The 14,552-nt window shown below is 38.5% G+C and overlaps 1 protein-coding gene across 1 annotated transcript; it reads right to left on the reverse strand.

Annotated features, from left to right (window-relative positions):
- Positions 1–1,674: 1,674 nt before the first annotated feature.
- Positions 1,675–13,886, reverse strand: LOC137948645 (protein RAE1-like). Its single transcript, XM_068794759.1, has 12 exons — positions 13,723–13,886; positions 13,415–13,482; positions 7,101–7,187; positions 6,857–6,925; positions 6,579–6,772; positions 5,896–6,037; positions 5,544–5,624; positions 5,193–5,321; positions 2,818–2,895; positions 2,454–2,525; positions 2,233–2,313; positions 1,675–2,064 (listed from the first exon to the last, which is right to left on the reverse strand). Exons 2-12 carry the CDS (start codon positions 13,457–13,459, stop codon positions 2,014–2,016), a joined length of 1,029 nt encoding a protein of 342 aa, XP_068650860.1. The 5' UTR covers positions 13,460–13,482; positions 13,723–13,886; the 3' UTR covers positions 1,675–2,013.
- Positions 13,887–14,552: the final 666 nt, after the last annotated feature.

Consider the following 14,552-nt stretch of genomic DNA (forward strand, 5'->3'; position numbering starts at 1 on the left):
TTAACATTTCAGGACTAACATATTGATCGACTTGTCCATTGATCAATAAGTCGCATCTTGACACAAAAAGAGTCATTATGATCAATCGATCATTTTACATTTATCGATCAATCAACAATCTGATTTTTGTAAATGGCCAAAAAAGTTCAATGATATGAAAAAAAGTTTGTCGTCTGGTTAAACATAAGGTTAGTTGAGTGCATAAAGGATTCTAGGGTTCATTAGAGTGTGATAATTCTCCTCATATCTATTGCAAATCAAAACTTGAGTGGACCATGGCCAACTTGATGTACATAATGAAAAAGTTTTGCTCAAATATACCTAAGGGTTGGGGGTGGAGAATAGGTTCATCAAAGTTATTTAACTCTTAAAAAAACTCACAAGTACTTCCACTACATCAGAGTCCTCAATTAAAAATTCCAATATAAATTGTCAAGTGGCATCTACAACTTAGAAACACAAAGGTTCAATTACAACACTTGCCTAAACATCGTAGGACTTATAGTAAGCAAATAGCAAAAGGAGATTTATAACATAACTTAGTCAATATAATCTCATTGAGTTATGAGCAAAGGGCTACTTGATCTTACAATGAAGCTTACAAATACCTCCTACCATGCAAATATCAAAATAAAAACAACAATATAGTTACTCCAAGTTCGTAAGTGAAACTACCAAGTGATCAACAAAATTAAAATGTAGACATCATAGTTACTTCAATTAATGCTAATTGAATAGAATTTTAGAATTTAAAAATAGTAGTTCAAATAGAAAATATAATTAAAAAAAATTAATTTGAAAAGTATTATGTAGATATGAAAATAAATACAGGAATACTTAGCTCTTTGAGACTAAATCTTGAGTAAAAAGACTCCAATCTCATATTTCAAGTCTTTAGATACTCAGCAACTTTGGGACTAAATCTCATGTAACATATCTCGATGAGTTTCCCTTAAAAAATTAATAATTATTTAATTTTTTAGAATTAATAATATTAATTAATTACATTTTCATAACTTGTTTGACATGACACAATCATAATCACAAACCATACATTATGAAATAATTATTAAGGTCATAAATTATGTGACTATTTAATCACATTTTTTTACAACAATTTAATGACTTGTTTACTCTCATACAAATAAAAAGAAAAGAATTACATGTTTAGTTGTTAAGCCACAGCTTATCAAGATAAACGAAAAGCAAAGAGAACACCTTTCACTCCCTTTTCAAAATGGGTTAACAATAAAAGGATAGATTAATCATGTCAAATGGAATAAGTCATAAATAGCAAAATTCAATCAAATGAAGGAAATATCAATTTTTTTAACTAGTTCCCTAGAAAATGGTACCCTACTACGATTATCCAATGAACACTTAAAATTGGACAGTCTTTTTTATGTTGCACGATCTTCAATAATAAATAAACAACTATAAAATCCATCTTTAGCATGGGAAAGAGAAAAAAAAATGTATTTTCTGTTGTTTGGTAACAAATAATCATAGAGAAAAACTCTCTTTCTCACTTAGTTAATAAATTTTCTCTCACAAAATAATGAAAACTAGAGAAAAAAATAAATAAATAGAAACTTGAGAAAAAAAATTAATTATTTATTTAAAAATATTACTAATTTTCTTTTCTTTTTCATTTTTCACGTGTATCCAGACAAGAACAACTATATTTCTCTTCCATTTTCTCTTTCATTTTCCATGAGCATCCAAATAAGAGAAAAAAGACTTTTTTTCTCTTCTTTTTCTTTTTTTTCCTTTCTCTTTCTCTTCTCTTCCTTTTCTTTTCTCTCCACTTTCTGTGTTCCAAACACATCCTTAGTAAATTAACATTAATTAAGGACACTTATGAGCAAAAAAAAAAAGTATCCACAACATACAACAATTCTGTTTCTTACTTACCTTCACATCCATGAAATCTTGCAACTTCAAACATACCTAAATCATTTACAAGATACAGCAACATGGATCTTTCTCCCTGTCACTTCCAAGGTATGAGTTTCACTTCCTACTACTTGTTCCAAGTCGTGGCTTGCCTTTGACCTCAACTTCCTGGTTACGGGGAAAGATTATACAAGTCAGCAACTTTGAAATCTTCCTGGTAGAGAATTAGATCCTATGTACTGGGTTCTCTCTATCGTGTAAATAATATTGGTTCTCATGTTTCAAGAAGTCCCAAGAACAAAATATGGAGCCAGGAAATTAACTACATGACCAGACCTGAGGCGTGTGGAGAAAAATATGCGTCTTTGCGGTTGCTGGATTATGATTTTCTGCACCTTTGCTCCAGTCATAGCATACCTATGTATTTGATAGAAAAAATTCCAACATTTTAGAAACATATCAACATGTTGATGGAGAACACCAATCCTTATCCATCTTTGCTAAGATTACACGATAAAGTCACTGTAGAGGTTATATGCATAATGGGGAATGCATACCGCATAAGCAAATATGGAGCCATCATTATTGAATGTGCTAACAGGAATAGGTTGACTGCATCTATACATGGCCTGCAAAATGATAAAATGAGAGAAATTATCAATCAAAAGACCATCATCCTAACAAAAAATAGATTGCTGTATTAATCCAAGGCAAATAGAGTGATTAGTGACATGACTTAGGCTAACTAAGAATAAGGAATGACCCCTGCTTGTTTCTAATGCAAAGCAGGGACCTTTTCTTGCTATCAGAAATTTTTATTTTGGTTTCCAAAGAAAAAAGGTAGCAACAATGAATATGAGGAAAGCAACTTACAAAATAACAAACGACAGCCTAAAGATATAGTTAAAATAAGGAGTCAACCTTGAGTCTCTGTTTGCTATCTTTATCCCAGAAGTTGAAAGCGCCATCAGAACCTGCGGTTGCAAATGTGTGATGGACCTGCAACAAGTCATAGGGCATCAGACACTGTTGAGAACAGTTACTTTATGCCAATGATTCTAATTACAAAAAATGAAGAGCACAAGATGGTCACTTTCAAATTCAAGAAACAAGCGATGTGGCATTGTAGATGGAATTTCCCATGGAGATCATAAAAGCTAACTACACCATTGCAAGATATGCATAATTGCCAGAAAATCAATTACCCTTTTTTATAAAATATCCCAGTATAAGGTTGCAATAGACAACTTAATCAAGAAAATGATCTTCTTTGAGGCAACAGTTGGCACTGTTGGAGAAACCACCCAGTATAATCCAGTACGCATACAGTTCAGCAATGTTAAAAATAGGATTGCTGCAAAATTTAGGTAGCAGCACTACAAACTGGCTCAAAGTTTCTCATATTCAAAGAATCTAGAAACCATTACCTTCTATAAAAAGTGTGGAACTTAGAGAGAGAAAGAAGAGGAGGAGACAGAGAGAGGGAGAAGAGAAAAGGAGGCACAAGCTCTGAATGACCTACTTTAGGGTCGTGCATGACCCCCAATGCTATTTATTAGTGTTAAGGAATAGTCCCACATAGATTAGTGAGAACAAATATGTTGAGTTTATTAGTTGAAAAAAGGTTTGGCTAGTTATTTTTGGATAAGCCTTGGACCGAACTTCACATGGTATCAAAGCAGGTACTTGAATGTAGGTCTCCACCCAAATTATCCACATGTAAGAGCCCAGAAGGCCTACACGTGAGGGGGAGTGTTAATAAATAGTCCACATGGATTAGTGAGAACAAATATGTTGAGTTTATTAGTTAGGGAAAAGGTTTCCTAAGTAAGCTAGTCATTTTGGGATAGGCCTTGGACCCAACTTCACAAATAGGTTTAGATAATAATTTACAGAAATGATAAAAATGCCCCTCTTACATAAAAATCAATTATTCCCTTGTAACTCCCATTCTACTCTTCCTTTGAATATAAATTTTTTTACATAGACTAAATCAAACATGTTGAACAAGAATGCCATAAAATGACCAAAATACCCTTAAATTGATTTTCTCACTCCCCTCAAGATGGATCATATATATATGCATAAGGACCAGTTTGTCACAGAAGATCATGAATTCACGCTTTCCTAATGCCTTGGTAAAAACATCTCCAAGTTTATCAACTAACCGAACATAGGGGGTGATCACTTCTTTCTTCATCACAACATCTCTGACAAAATGGTAATCCACCTCTATGTGTTATGTTCTTGTCAAAATACAAATACAGGGGTATTTTGGTCATTTTTCGTATTTTCACATTATATTTTTCTCTTATATTATGGCCATTAGATAGAGAATATTTTATTTTATCTTTAGTTAAATTGTCATTCAATTTAGACATGTATTTTAGGAAATATGTAATTGTGAGTATAGAAGGGCATTTTTGTCCTTTTTTAAATTTTCCCTTAAAATCCTGATTATAAATAAGGTGGATAGGCCTTTCTAGCTCAGATACCAAGGCAGCAAAACTACCCCTCTTCCAAAACTCTGTTTCTTCTTCTATTTTCTCCACAAATCACATATTTTTCATGGTATCAGAGCAATAATGCAAGTCTTGGGCAGGTTTCTTTCAATTTTGTGGATCTTCTCTACATTTTCAGCAATCTCCTAGAAGGTTTTTTCCAGATTTCTGAATTGGTAGGGTAAAAATTTCAATTTTCCCCTTTTTTTGCCTATCTTAACCTATTGGCTAATGATTACTGCTTCTATTTGATTGATTGTTGGGACTTAGAAGTGTTTGATGATCCTAATTTGAGGAAATTTCTCAAATCTGCCTGCATCATCAACCCAATATTTGCGTCATCATCCATATAGCTTGCATCATCCGGGTTTCTTGCAATTAGGTCATTCTTTCATCGATTTATAGTCTCAATTGCTGGAATTGATCACAGTTGGTTTAAAATTGAGTGAATTGGGTGTTGAATTACCCTAATTGAATTCGGTGGGGGACCTACTTGACTGCGCAAGCATAGAAAATTGGGGAAAGTATTTCCCTTTGGTTAATTGACGGTCTAGTGTGCTGAGTTATGGTGTGTTTGGTGATATTTAATGGTTGATTCCAACACACGAGTTGTTGTCCAAATGACTACTGAGAGCTCAGATGTGAAATTCTCTCAGTTTATTCAGATAACTGCGATCCAGTTGAATGGATCAAATTATGTAAACTGATCCAAAACAGTTTTGATGTATTTAAAGAAGTACAAAATGGAAAACTTCTACCAACACAATCAAAGGAATACAAAATCATTCAACTTACTGGATGGAAGTTCAAAGAGTTGACTGAATATATTTCATTTCCTTCTCGGTGACATTTGAAAGTGAAATTTTTACTTTGTTGTGCATCATCTAAATGATGTACACCAACCCTCCCCTCAATGGATCCCACCTACAAGAGGACGCAACCACAGGGCTCAGAATCTCGAATAAATGTTTCAGCACGTCAATAAAGTCCTCAAAAGTAAATGGAATATTAATCACAAAGATACAGCAGAAAAACTACTAAAGGATTCACAATTTTGAAAGACAGAAAGGAGAACGTCTGAAGTCCCTCTAGTGTAATAAAGGAATTAGAAACAATATTTAAGTGATATCAAATGAAACAGATTACCAGAAAACCTTGCTGATCAGGAAATGCGGCAACACATCTTGTTTGATACTTGAGAGGTGAAGTAATTCTCTTAAACTCATTCTGAAAATTCAGGCACTGATTAGGTTATCATGAATTATACACATAAAAGGAATAGCAAAATAATGGAAATTAGTAAATGAAAGATGATTAAATCCTACTACAAATGAAGTATAAGAAATCAACTAGACAGTGGCAAGAGACTAGTTTCTAAGCAAGTTTGCATACTTACTTTATTCTGTCTAAATCTCAAAACCTAAAAATCTAAACCCCGTAGCATAAATTTCATTTTTATGTAAGTAAATTATATTAAAATTCCACAAATCATAATTACCTGAGGGTTTTGCAAATTATAAACTATCAAATTGCGATCTGCTGTACCAACAACCACAAGAGGATGCCGAACAGTTAAAGCATAACAGCGGTCTGGGAGTGGTTGAGTATGCACAGGATTTGGCTGCCTTGCATCCCAATACCTGATTACACAAAGACAAAGTAGTTATTGTATAGAGCTGTAATTTTCCAATGAATAAATCACCTTTTAAGCCAAATTACCAGGAAGAATGAAAAGACCTACACAGCCTGTGCAGGAACATACTAGCCAGAAAAGGAGGATTTAAAAGCCTCAAAAAGGTCATTAGCATGTCAAGAAGTTAAAAGACACTCGATAGAGGAAGAATGGAAAGGAACAAACTCCAAAAGTTGACATTCAACATGATATAAACTATTTTAAATTTGAAATAAGGAAGCTTCATGGATGAAACTCATGCATCAGTCCAAAATTTTGTTTCCAGATAACCTACTGTAAATAATAAATAAATAAAGTCTCAGTAGATACTGACCAAAACTGACTAGTTTTTCTTTTTTGAATAAATAAAGTAGTGACTCATAAAATGAAAAAGTAAAGAAAACAGATCCATTCAAAAAGGTGTATCCCCCAAATCAATAGAATAAAAAAAAAAACAGTAAAACACATTGAGGCTGCAGAAGATAAAGGAAAAACATCTATGGTAGCACCTCAAGGTCTTGTCCCAACTGCCTGTAACAAGTAGGTTCATTTCTGGAATCCAAGCAACCTCTTTGACAGGTGCATCATGCATGGCAACAGTTATAGCTTGCCCACCAGACATCAATGGCCACATTTTCACTTGCTTATCACACCCTCCTGAAAATACAGTTGCCCCATCATCCTTCCAAGTTGAACATAGAACCTAAAAGGATAAACACAAAACAAAATAAGAATCATTTGGCATGAATATGAGAAAATACAGCCAAGCACATCAGTCTCTATGTACCGGCTGATCATGAGATATAGACGCCTTAGGCACGCTATTTCCGGTCTGGAGAATCTCCCAACACCTAACCTATCATTATTAACAAAAAGAATTTGTAAGCAAAGGCTGCGGAAATAAATGTTACATCATAAACTTGGAAATTTGTGAACAGAGGCAAAATTTAACACAGTATCCCAATAAAAAGAACTTATTTTTCCTTCGTCGTAGAAAAACACGCTAGTTATCCATAATATGAGGAACAAACCTGGTTATCCCAAGAAGTGGCAACAAGGTAATTTCCCTTGGGACTAAAACTTAGGCTAGAAACAGAATCAGTTGGGGGCTGAACAACCTACAAAAAGAAAATTTGGTAACCAATCATCAACCAAGGAATTCAAAAAAAAATGATAAACATATACAACTTCCAGTACTAACAAGCATTATCACCATGATCTTCTGAGCTTTTGATTTAATAAAATTCAGCATCATTTCAAAAAAAAAAAGAAAACATCATCATCATTATCACTTCAAGAGATATAACAAACATGAGCAAACAAATTATAAATCAATTTGACAACAAGGAATCTATTCTGAAGATTTATGGCTATACTGCAAAATCTAGCAACACGATAAAAGGACATGGAACTGACACGGACAAGAAGTATTTGGCTTGGATCCTCAATATTAGAGATGTCAGTTCATTGAAGTACTTCTTAGGAATGGAAGCAGCTCGCTAGGATATCTATCTGTATAGAAGTATGCAACAGATTTCTTGACAAAGATTAGTTCTTTGGGAAAGTTACCACAAGAGACGACCAGATATCAGAGGCTTGTCGATATTTTATTTATCTCTGTGTCACTCCTTCTGGTGTCTCAAATGCAGTGTGAGTGTTGAGCAAATGCATTCAGCAACACCATAAGCACCACAATGAGGCAGTTCTTCACATCCATTGTAACCACAAAGAATGTCTTGCTAGAGACTATTGTTTCAACCACGTGGCTGTTAGCTGATTTCAGGTTTTGTGATGGAATTTGGTCGAGAACTACAAAACTCATCGGTCTACAGTGGACTGAGTCATTGTTGAAGGCACGTAGGATAATGGAAAAGCTCCAAGTACATAACAGTGGCTTGCTCTTTGCCTTCAGCTGAATATAGGAGGTTTTATATAGCTTCTTGTGATATGCAGTGGTTGCAAACTTTCTTCTCCAATTTGGGTTCTCAAATTTCCACTCTGATGCTGTTTCACTGTGATAATAAGGCAGCTATCTTATTGAAGCTAATTCTTTTGCACAGACAGAGCATCCCCAAGGTTTATTGAAACTTTGACAAAAACACGGTATTTCCCAAGTTTAATCTCTGAACCATTTATTCATTCCATGGTCACCAAAAGGAGTTGTTTCTTGACTGCTCAATAATAGATGCAAACAGTTTTTTTATATATATAAACATGAGGAGAGTGTTAAACAATGGTTAAGTTTCTATATTAAGCTGCTTATGTAGTAGGATTTGTAGCTAGAACTAAGAGCTTACACACAATGTGCGACGGCGAGGATAAGGTGACTTGGAGAGCTGCTGGCACCTAGAGTGGAAGTCGACGGCTGGCAACTTTGACGGCAACTAAGATGATGATCCGGCAAAGGTTTCTGCAGGAAAGAGGATCAACAGGGTGGAAGATGACGGGTCTCCCACCTCCATCTCGCACCGACCTAGTCGGAATGGTGGAGATGTCCATCGATTCGAGAAGGGCAAAGCTAGTTCAGGGGTCCCTTGTCCTGATGTCTCGATTCGGGATCACGCGACTGGAAAAGAGGTTTCTTTCAATGCACAGCAGCATGGCGACAACTACAGACGAACCATTCAGGGCAGAGAAAGCGACAGAAGTGATTGGAAGACAGTTCGAGCAAGGAAAACTAACAGAAGAGCAAGAAATGGGTTATCGAAAACGTCGTTTACGTTCGGTGACTCAACTTTATCAATCGGTCGCACTCGGGATCACACAAGACCTTCGATTCAAATTCACTAACTGCAACGCTAGGAAATGAGCTTTCATTTCCTTCCAGTTGATTGAATGTTCGACTTTCCTCAAACAATTTGACACTATTATCTCTAATGGAGGATGCAAAACACAGTCCAAGGACCTTCAAATTGGAAAGATAACTTTCAGTTTTTGCGTTTTTTGCAACCAGGAACAATGGGAATGCAAAATAGTTCAGAGCTGTGGAGAGTCGGTAAGGGCTAGGGTCTATATCCCATAACAGGCGGGATCCTTAAGTTGGTCGGCATTTCGGGCAGCACTCAAGGACTATATTCCAGCCGATAAGAGCCTCCAAGCAGCATCGTCTCCAACTAACCAGCACTTGCTGCCATTATCGACCCTTGTACCCATTCCAAACACTGCTCTACCACATCCCAACCCCACCCTAAATAAATAACCTTTCTTCACCGTCATCTCTGTCCCTAGAGGTCTTTCTCCCCTCGACTCCTTGTTGCGTTGGAGGTTACTTTGTGCTAATGATGCATTGGCCACCATGATCAACCCCAATTGGAACTCTACTAGCCTCGCAAATTGGTCCAGTGCTCAACTGCGACTGGGATATCTTCCGAAGGTCTCATACCTCCTCTAGTATGGCTAATCCCCTTCCTCTCCTGCAACGACAAAGCCACCACTCTGAATACCATATCTTGCCGTCAGACGCCTCTTGCCAGATTCACAGATTGGGACCCATCGACTCCTATCACCCAATATGGACAATGGATATTGATTTGGGGCATCCCAGTCAAAGTTTGGTCAGATAACACTCTTCATTGGATTGTGACTTCATTTAGAAGGCTTCTCTTTCAGGCGCCAAAATCTGCCTTGCTATCTCGCATGGATGTGGCGAGACTGTTTGTCATCCCAAAGCAGCATTGGAGTGGGTTCCATTATCCCAGGCTTTCGGTTGGCGAGGAATGTTTTTGGACAAAGGTTGTCTTTGATGATTTGTCCATTGTCAACAGTGTTAGCCACCGGCAAGGGGAACTGAGTCCCTCACTGTAGTAATTCTCCCCATTGATTCAGACTGACCGAATCATTGCCAAACCGAGTCATGCCCCTCAACCTAGTGTCTGGCCACCTAGCCCCAAGCCTATGACCTCTAGCCCTGTCACTGACGGTAACTTCAATTTTCCTTCATATCCACCCTTCCCCCTCACCTTCAATGAGTCAAGCGTCCCACCACAACCTACCACCACTACTCCCCCTCACAGACCCTCATCGACTCCACCTCTCCTACCTAACCCCCCTAGTACTTCAACCTTCTCCTTTCCTACAGACATTAATCACTCCCTTCAACCCAGTACTGGACAGCACCACTTTACAACTGCCAACCCCCAACCACCCAGAAACTCCCCCATTAGAAACATGGTTCCCTCAGTCCCCCCGAAGTGCCCTCCAGGACATTTCCTACATCCCTATAAACACCCCCCTTGGCTAAAGCACTCATCATCCCTCATCCAGTCCCTGTCCTCCCACCGAAATGCCCATACCGCTCTCCTCTCCAGCTTGGCCTCACCTTATCAAGATCTTTCAAATTCAAAGTCTACCACTGCAACATTTACTCAGCATGCTACTACAGTCCCCACCGCGAGACAGCTAGGGAGATCATCCACCCCTACTCTGGCCACCTATCAGAAGCATCATCAAGCTCCTGCTCAGGCATCCCTACAAGGGGAATCTATTGGCCGTCAATCTTGTCGGCCTGACCGCTCCCCAGTGCGCACTCAGCTTCCTCCTCCGATGCTCGTTAGGACCAGTTTATTGTCGCCCTTCAGTCAAAGAGGCACCACTACGACGAAGATACCTGGCAACATATGATAGCCAAACTTATGGGAGTCGTCTCCAAAGGTTATCTGCCTGGTGATGAGACTACAGGAGTTCGTAAACCACCCCAGAAATGATTGTAGTTTCTTGGAACATTTGAGGAGTTGGTACGCCTAAGGAAGAGCGTTGTAATTAGCCGTTTTCTCACTTCTTGTAAGCCCTCAACTGTTATCCTTCAAGAAAAGATGTGTCAAAATATGACTGCCTCCATTGCTCGTGAAATTTGGCCTTGTCCTACTTCAGATTGGCTTGCCATTGATGCGGTGGGCCACTCAGGTGGTCTGGTTACCCTCTGGAATTTCAGCAATGTGGACCTTCTTGACCTCTGCCTTGGCCAATTCTCTATTGGGCTGCAGTTCCATGACTGTTGTTGCAGTGGCATCTGGGGGCTGGCTGGGGTCTATGGTCAACGCAATTCCTTTTGGGAGGAGCTATATGATCTTCTCTAACTCTGGTCAGTGCCTTGGCTAATTGTGGGGGCTTTCAACGCAATCAGATTTTGTAATGAGAAATCCCCACCAACCACCCATATGTCTTTTTCCATGTGAAGATCTGCGGATTTCATTGAAAGTTGTGAACTTGTGGAGATTCCGATGTCAAGAAAGACCTTCACTTGGTAGAATGGGCAGAGGCAACCCATACTCTCAAAGCTTGATCGGTATCTTGCAAGTACAAATTGGCTTCAACTTTACGACAATGCATCAGGCAAGGTTCATAATCGTGTGGGATCTGATCATTGGCCAATCCTCCTCTACCTCTTTTGGAAGATGGGGACCAGATCCCTTCCCGTTATGAAAACTCATGGTTGTTGGATGTTGATTTTGATCGCCTTTTAGCAAAGTGGTGGTCAAGTTTTAATGTTGATGGTAGATCTAACTGGTTCCTCCATCAGAAGTTGAAACTCCAACTTGGGCTTCTAATCTGATCTCCACTTTTCGTACTGAGAAAGACTCCCTCCTTTCCCAGATCGATATATTGGACCAGACTGAAGAACAAAGACACCTCTCGAATGCTGAATTTTCTTCTCGAAATGACCTTCATATCCGCCTCCAAGCTATTCTTCACTTGAAGAAAGTGCGATGGTAGCAATGTGACCGTTTCCATTGGTTGATGGAAGGGGATGCCAATATGAAATTTTTTCATGTCGCGAGGTGAAGGACTAACCGAGTTACCTCATTATGCATTGACAATGAGGTTACCTCGGATAGATCCTCCATTACTGATGCTTTGATCAAGTTTTATGCAGATTTTTACACTGAGGAGTGCAAATGTAAACCAAGATTATAGCACCTCCACTTTGCCAAAATCTCCGTTGTTGTTGCTTACTTTCTCTCATATGGAGATTGAGAAGGTTGTTCTGGGTTTGGCATGTGACTATGCGCCTGGCCCCAATGGCTTTAATGGTGACTTCTACAGTAGAGCTTGGCCCACTATTAAGTAGGACATTACTGATATGGTTTGGGGCTTTCACAGAGAGGGCATTACATTCCGGAGCATGGGGGCCTCCTTTATAACCTTGGTCCAAAAGAACGCTAATGTTGAGCATTTGGGTGACTTCCGCCCCATTAGTCTCATCTCCAGTTCTTACAAAATTATTACTCCGCTCTTGGCTCGTCATCTGAAGACCTTCCTTTTGGTCATTCATCATGTTCAAAGTGCCTTCCTTAGGGGAAGAAATATTTTGGACTCCTCCATGGCGGCACGTGAACTTTTTGATCACTACTCCCGTTCCAGCACCCCTCGTTTTGTTTGAAGCTTGATCTAGAGAAGGCCTTTGATAGGGTTAATTGGGATCTCCCGGATGATCTATTGGGTCGGATGGGGTTTGGTGATCGATGGCGGCTTTGGATTATGAGTTGCATCTCTTTGGCCTCCTTCTCCCTCCTTATTAACGGGACTGTTTGAGGTATCTTTAAAGGGACCCAGGGAATAAGACAGGGACATCCGTTGTCCCCTCTTTTATTCAATATTATGGTTGAGCTCCTCTCATCTATGATCTAAAAGGCTAAGAAGGTTGGTTGGAGCCGATTAGCAACATTGACGCATTTCATGTTCCCCTCCTTCAATAATCCCTAGATTATATTATGAAGATCAAGGTTTTGCAGGGATTATTTGAAATTGCTTCGGGTCGCAATTAAATCCATAGACAAGCCATGCATGCATTAGCATTGTCATGGAATGACAGCATATTATTTATTATTTGGTAGCATAGACACTGTGTGCAAGCCTTTTAAAAGCAAGCAGCTAAACAGATACATTAAACTGCCTACGCACTGTTTGCCATGCAGGCATTAGCACCGCCATGGAATGACAGCAAATTATTTCTTGTTTTGTTGCATAGACACTTTGTGCAAGCCTGCTCTTTTAAGAGCCAGCAGCCAAGCAGATAGGTTAAACCGCTGTTTGTTCGGAGTTCCAATAGAGCAAGAGACCAGCTTATGCTTCATCTTTCAAGCTCACTAGAGAGTGAAATAACAGATTTGCAGATACACTTACCAAAGGTTGAAGAAGAATGCTGCAAGAATATGACAACTTTAATACCATCATACAAGTGTTGGTGATGCCTTATAATCGAATTAACCAATAAAATACACCATATGTTTATCATCTGATTTGCAAAAGGAATTATAGAAAAACGCAAAGGATGTTTTCGAAGCAAAATACGAAGCACAAAAAAAGTCCTCCCAAACTAAAATTCAAAAGTTTCACAGTGAATTACCTCAAAGGATTTGTTCGGATTTGGATTCGTGGAAAGTGTAGCCATTACTCTTCCCCGGAATATTCTTCCTATAAAACACAATGGATTAGATTATTAATTAGAGAACCCAGGCCTTGTACCTTCATTAGGCATGAAGGAGAGTCAGAAAATCAGATATACTAATAGAGAAAAACCCAAGCAAATGTGCTTCCTGTTTAAGTGCTTTTAACTGAGAAAACGGAAAGACAAAAAAAAAAAAAAAAACTTCGCAAAGATGCCTCGAGAAAGAGAGTCCTGTTATGATCATAGAAGTTGCGCAAGTGCAGCACCTTAATGGAGCTGAGCTCTGAGAGAAGTGTCAATGTAAAGCAGGGAGAGATGAAACGACTAGCCCGTGATGCTCTGTTGGCCTTACAGTCCTTGAAAATTAAAGCCCTCGTACAGCTTACGAGCTCAGTTTCTGCCACTTCGCGCATTAAAATTTAGAATTACCGAAGAGATCTTCGCCTCGCAGCCTTGCTCGAATGACTATTTGATGGGAAAACGTCAAGCGGTTTAAAAGGAAAAGACCGCTGCGATAAATTGAAAGATGAGCACGGGTCGGGTCGGGGACGGGTTTCTTAAAACTCAAACCCGAACTTGATCTCTGGACCCAAAAAAACGAACGGGGTTGGGAAACCAACTCCGTTCCCACCCGTTATGCCCATAAATAAGGCTTCGATTTCGAAGTCTAATTTTTTCTTCTTCAAATACTTTTAATTAAATTTTTTTATTCTGGGGGAAAATATTTAGTCTTTATTTTTAATAAAATGGTATAAACTTCCACGTGAAAATTATTTTGAAATATTTTTTTCTTAAATACCTCGACTAAAGTTAAGAAATTTTGTATCTTTTATTTATTAAACATCATGTTATTTTAAAATAAAAGAGGCACATTGCAGGTATAAATCTCTATGGGTTGCGTTCGAAGAAAACCGTTCGTGACACAAAACTCGATGAGGTTTATTTTTCATCCCCGACTGCACCCAACGGGTGAAAATGTAACCCCTTCCTCAGTTTTTTTGGGTTGAATTGGGTCGAACCTTTAAGATATGTTCAGCCATGAAACTACCTTGGAAAGTCCTTTTTTCAAGGATATTATACTACTTACAACTGCTAA

This window comes from Aristolochia californica, unplaced genomic scaffold (genome assembly GCF_029961685.1).
Source record: "Aristolochia californica isolate CCGP_79_NKW_82.1479 unplaced genomic scaffold, dmAriCali1.0.hap1 SCAF_13, whole genome shotgun sequence".
NCBI classification, from domain to species: Eukaryota; Viridiplantae; Streptophyta; class Magnoliopsida; order Piperales; family Aristolochiaceae; genus Aristolochia; species Aristolochia californica.

Excerpts from the sequence above, each read along its gene's own strand:
- LOC137948645 (XM_068794759.1), bottom strand. The coding sequence starts at position 13,459 with ATGGCTACACTTTCCACGAATCCAAATCCGAACAAATCCTTTGAG. Across the intron at positions 7,188-13,414 it reads ATCCGAACAAATCCTTTGAG|GTTGTTCAGCCCCCAACTGA; the intron begins GTAATTCACTGT and ends TTCTTTTTGTAG. Across the intron at positions 2,896-5,192 it reads ACTCTTTGAACTTCCATCCA|GTCCATCACACATTTGCAAC; the intron begins GTAAGTTGAATG and ends GACTTGTTGCAG.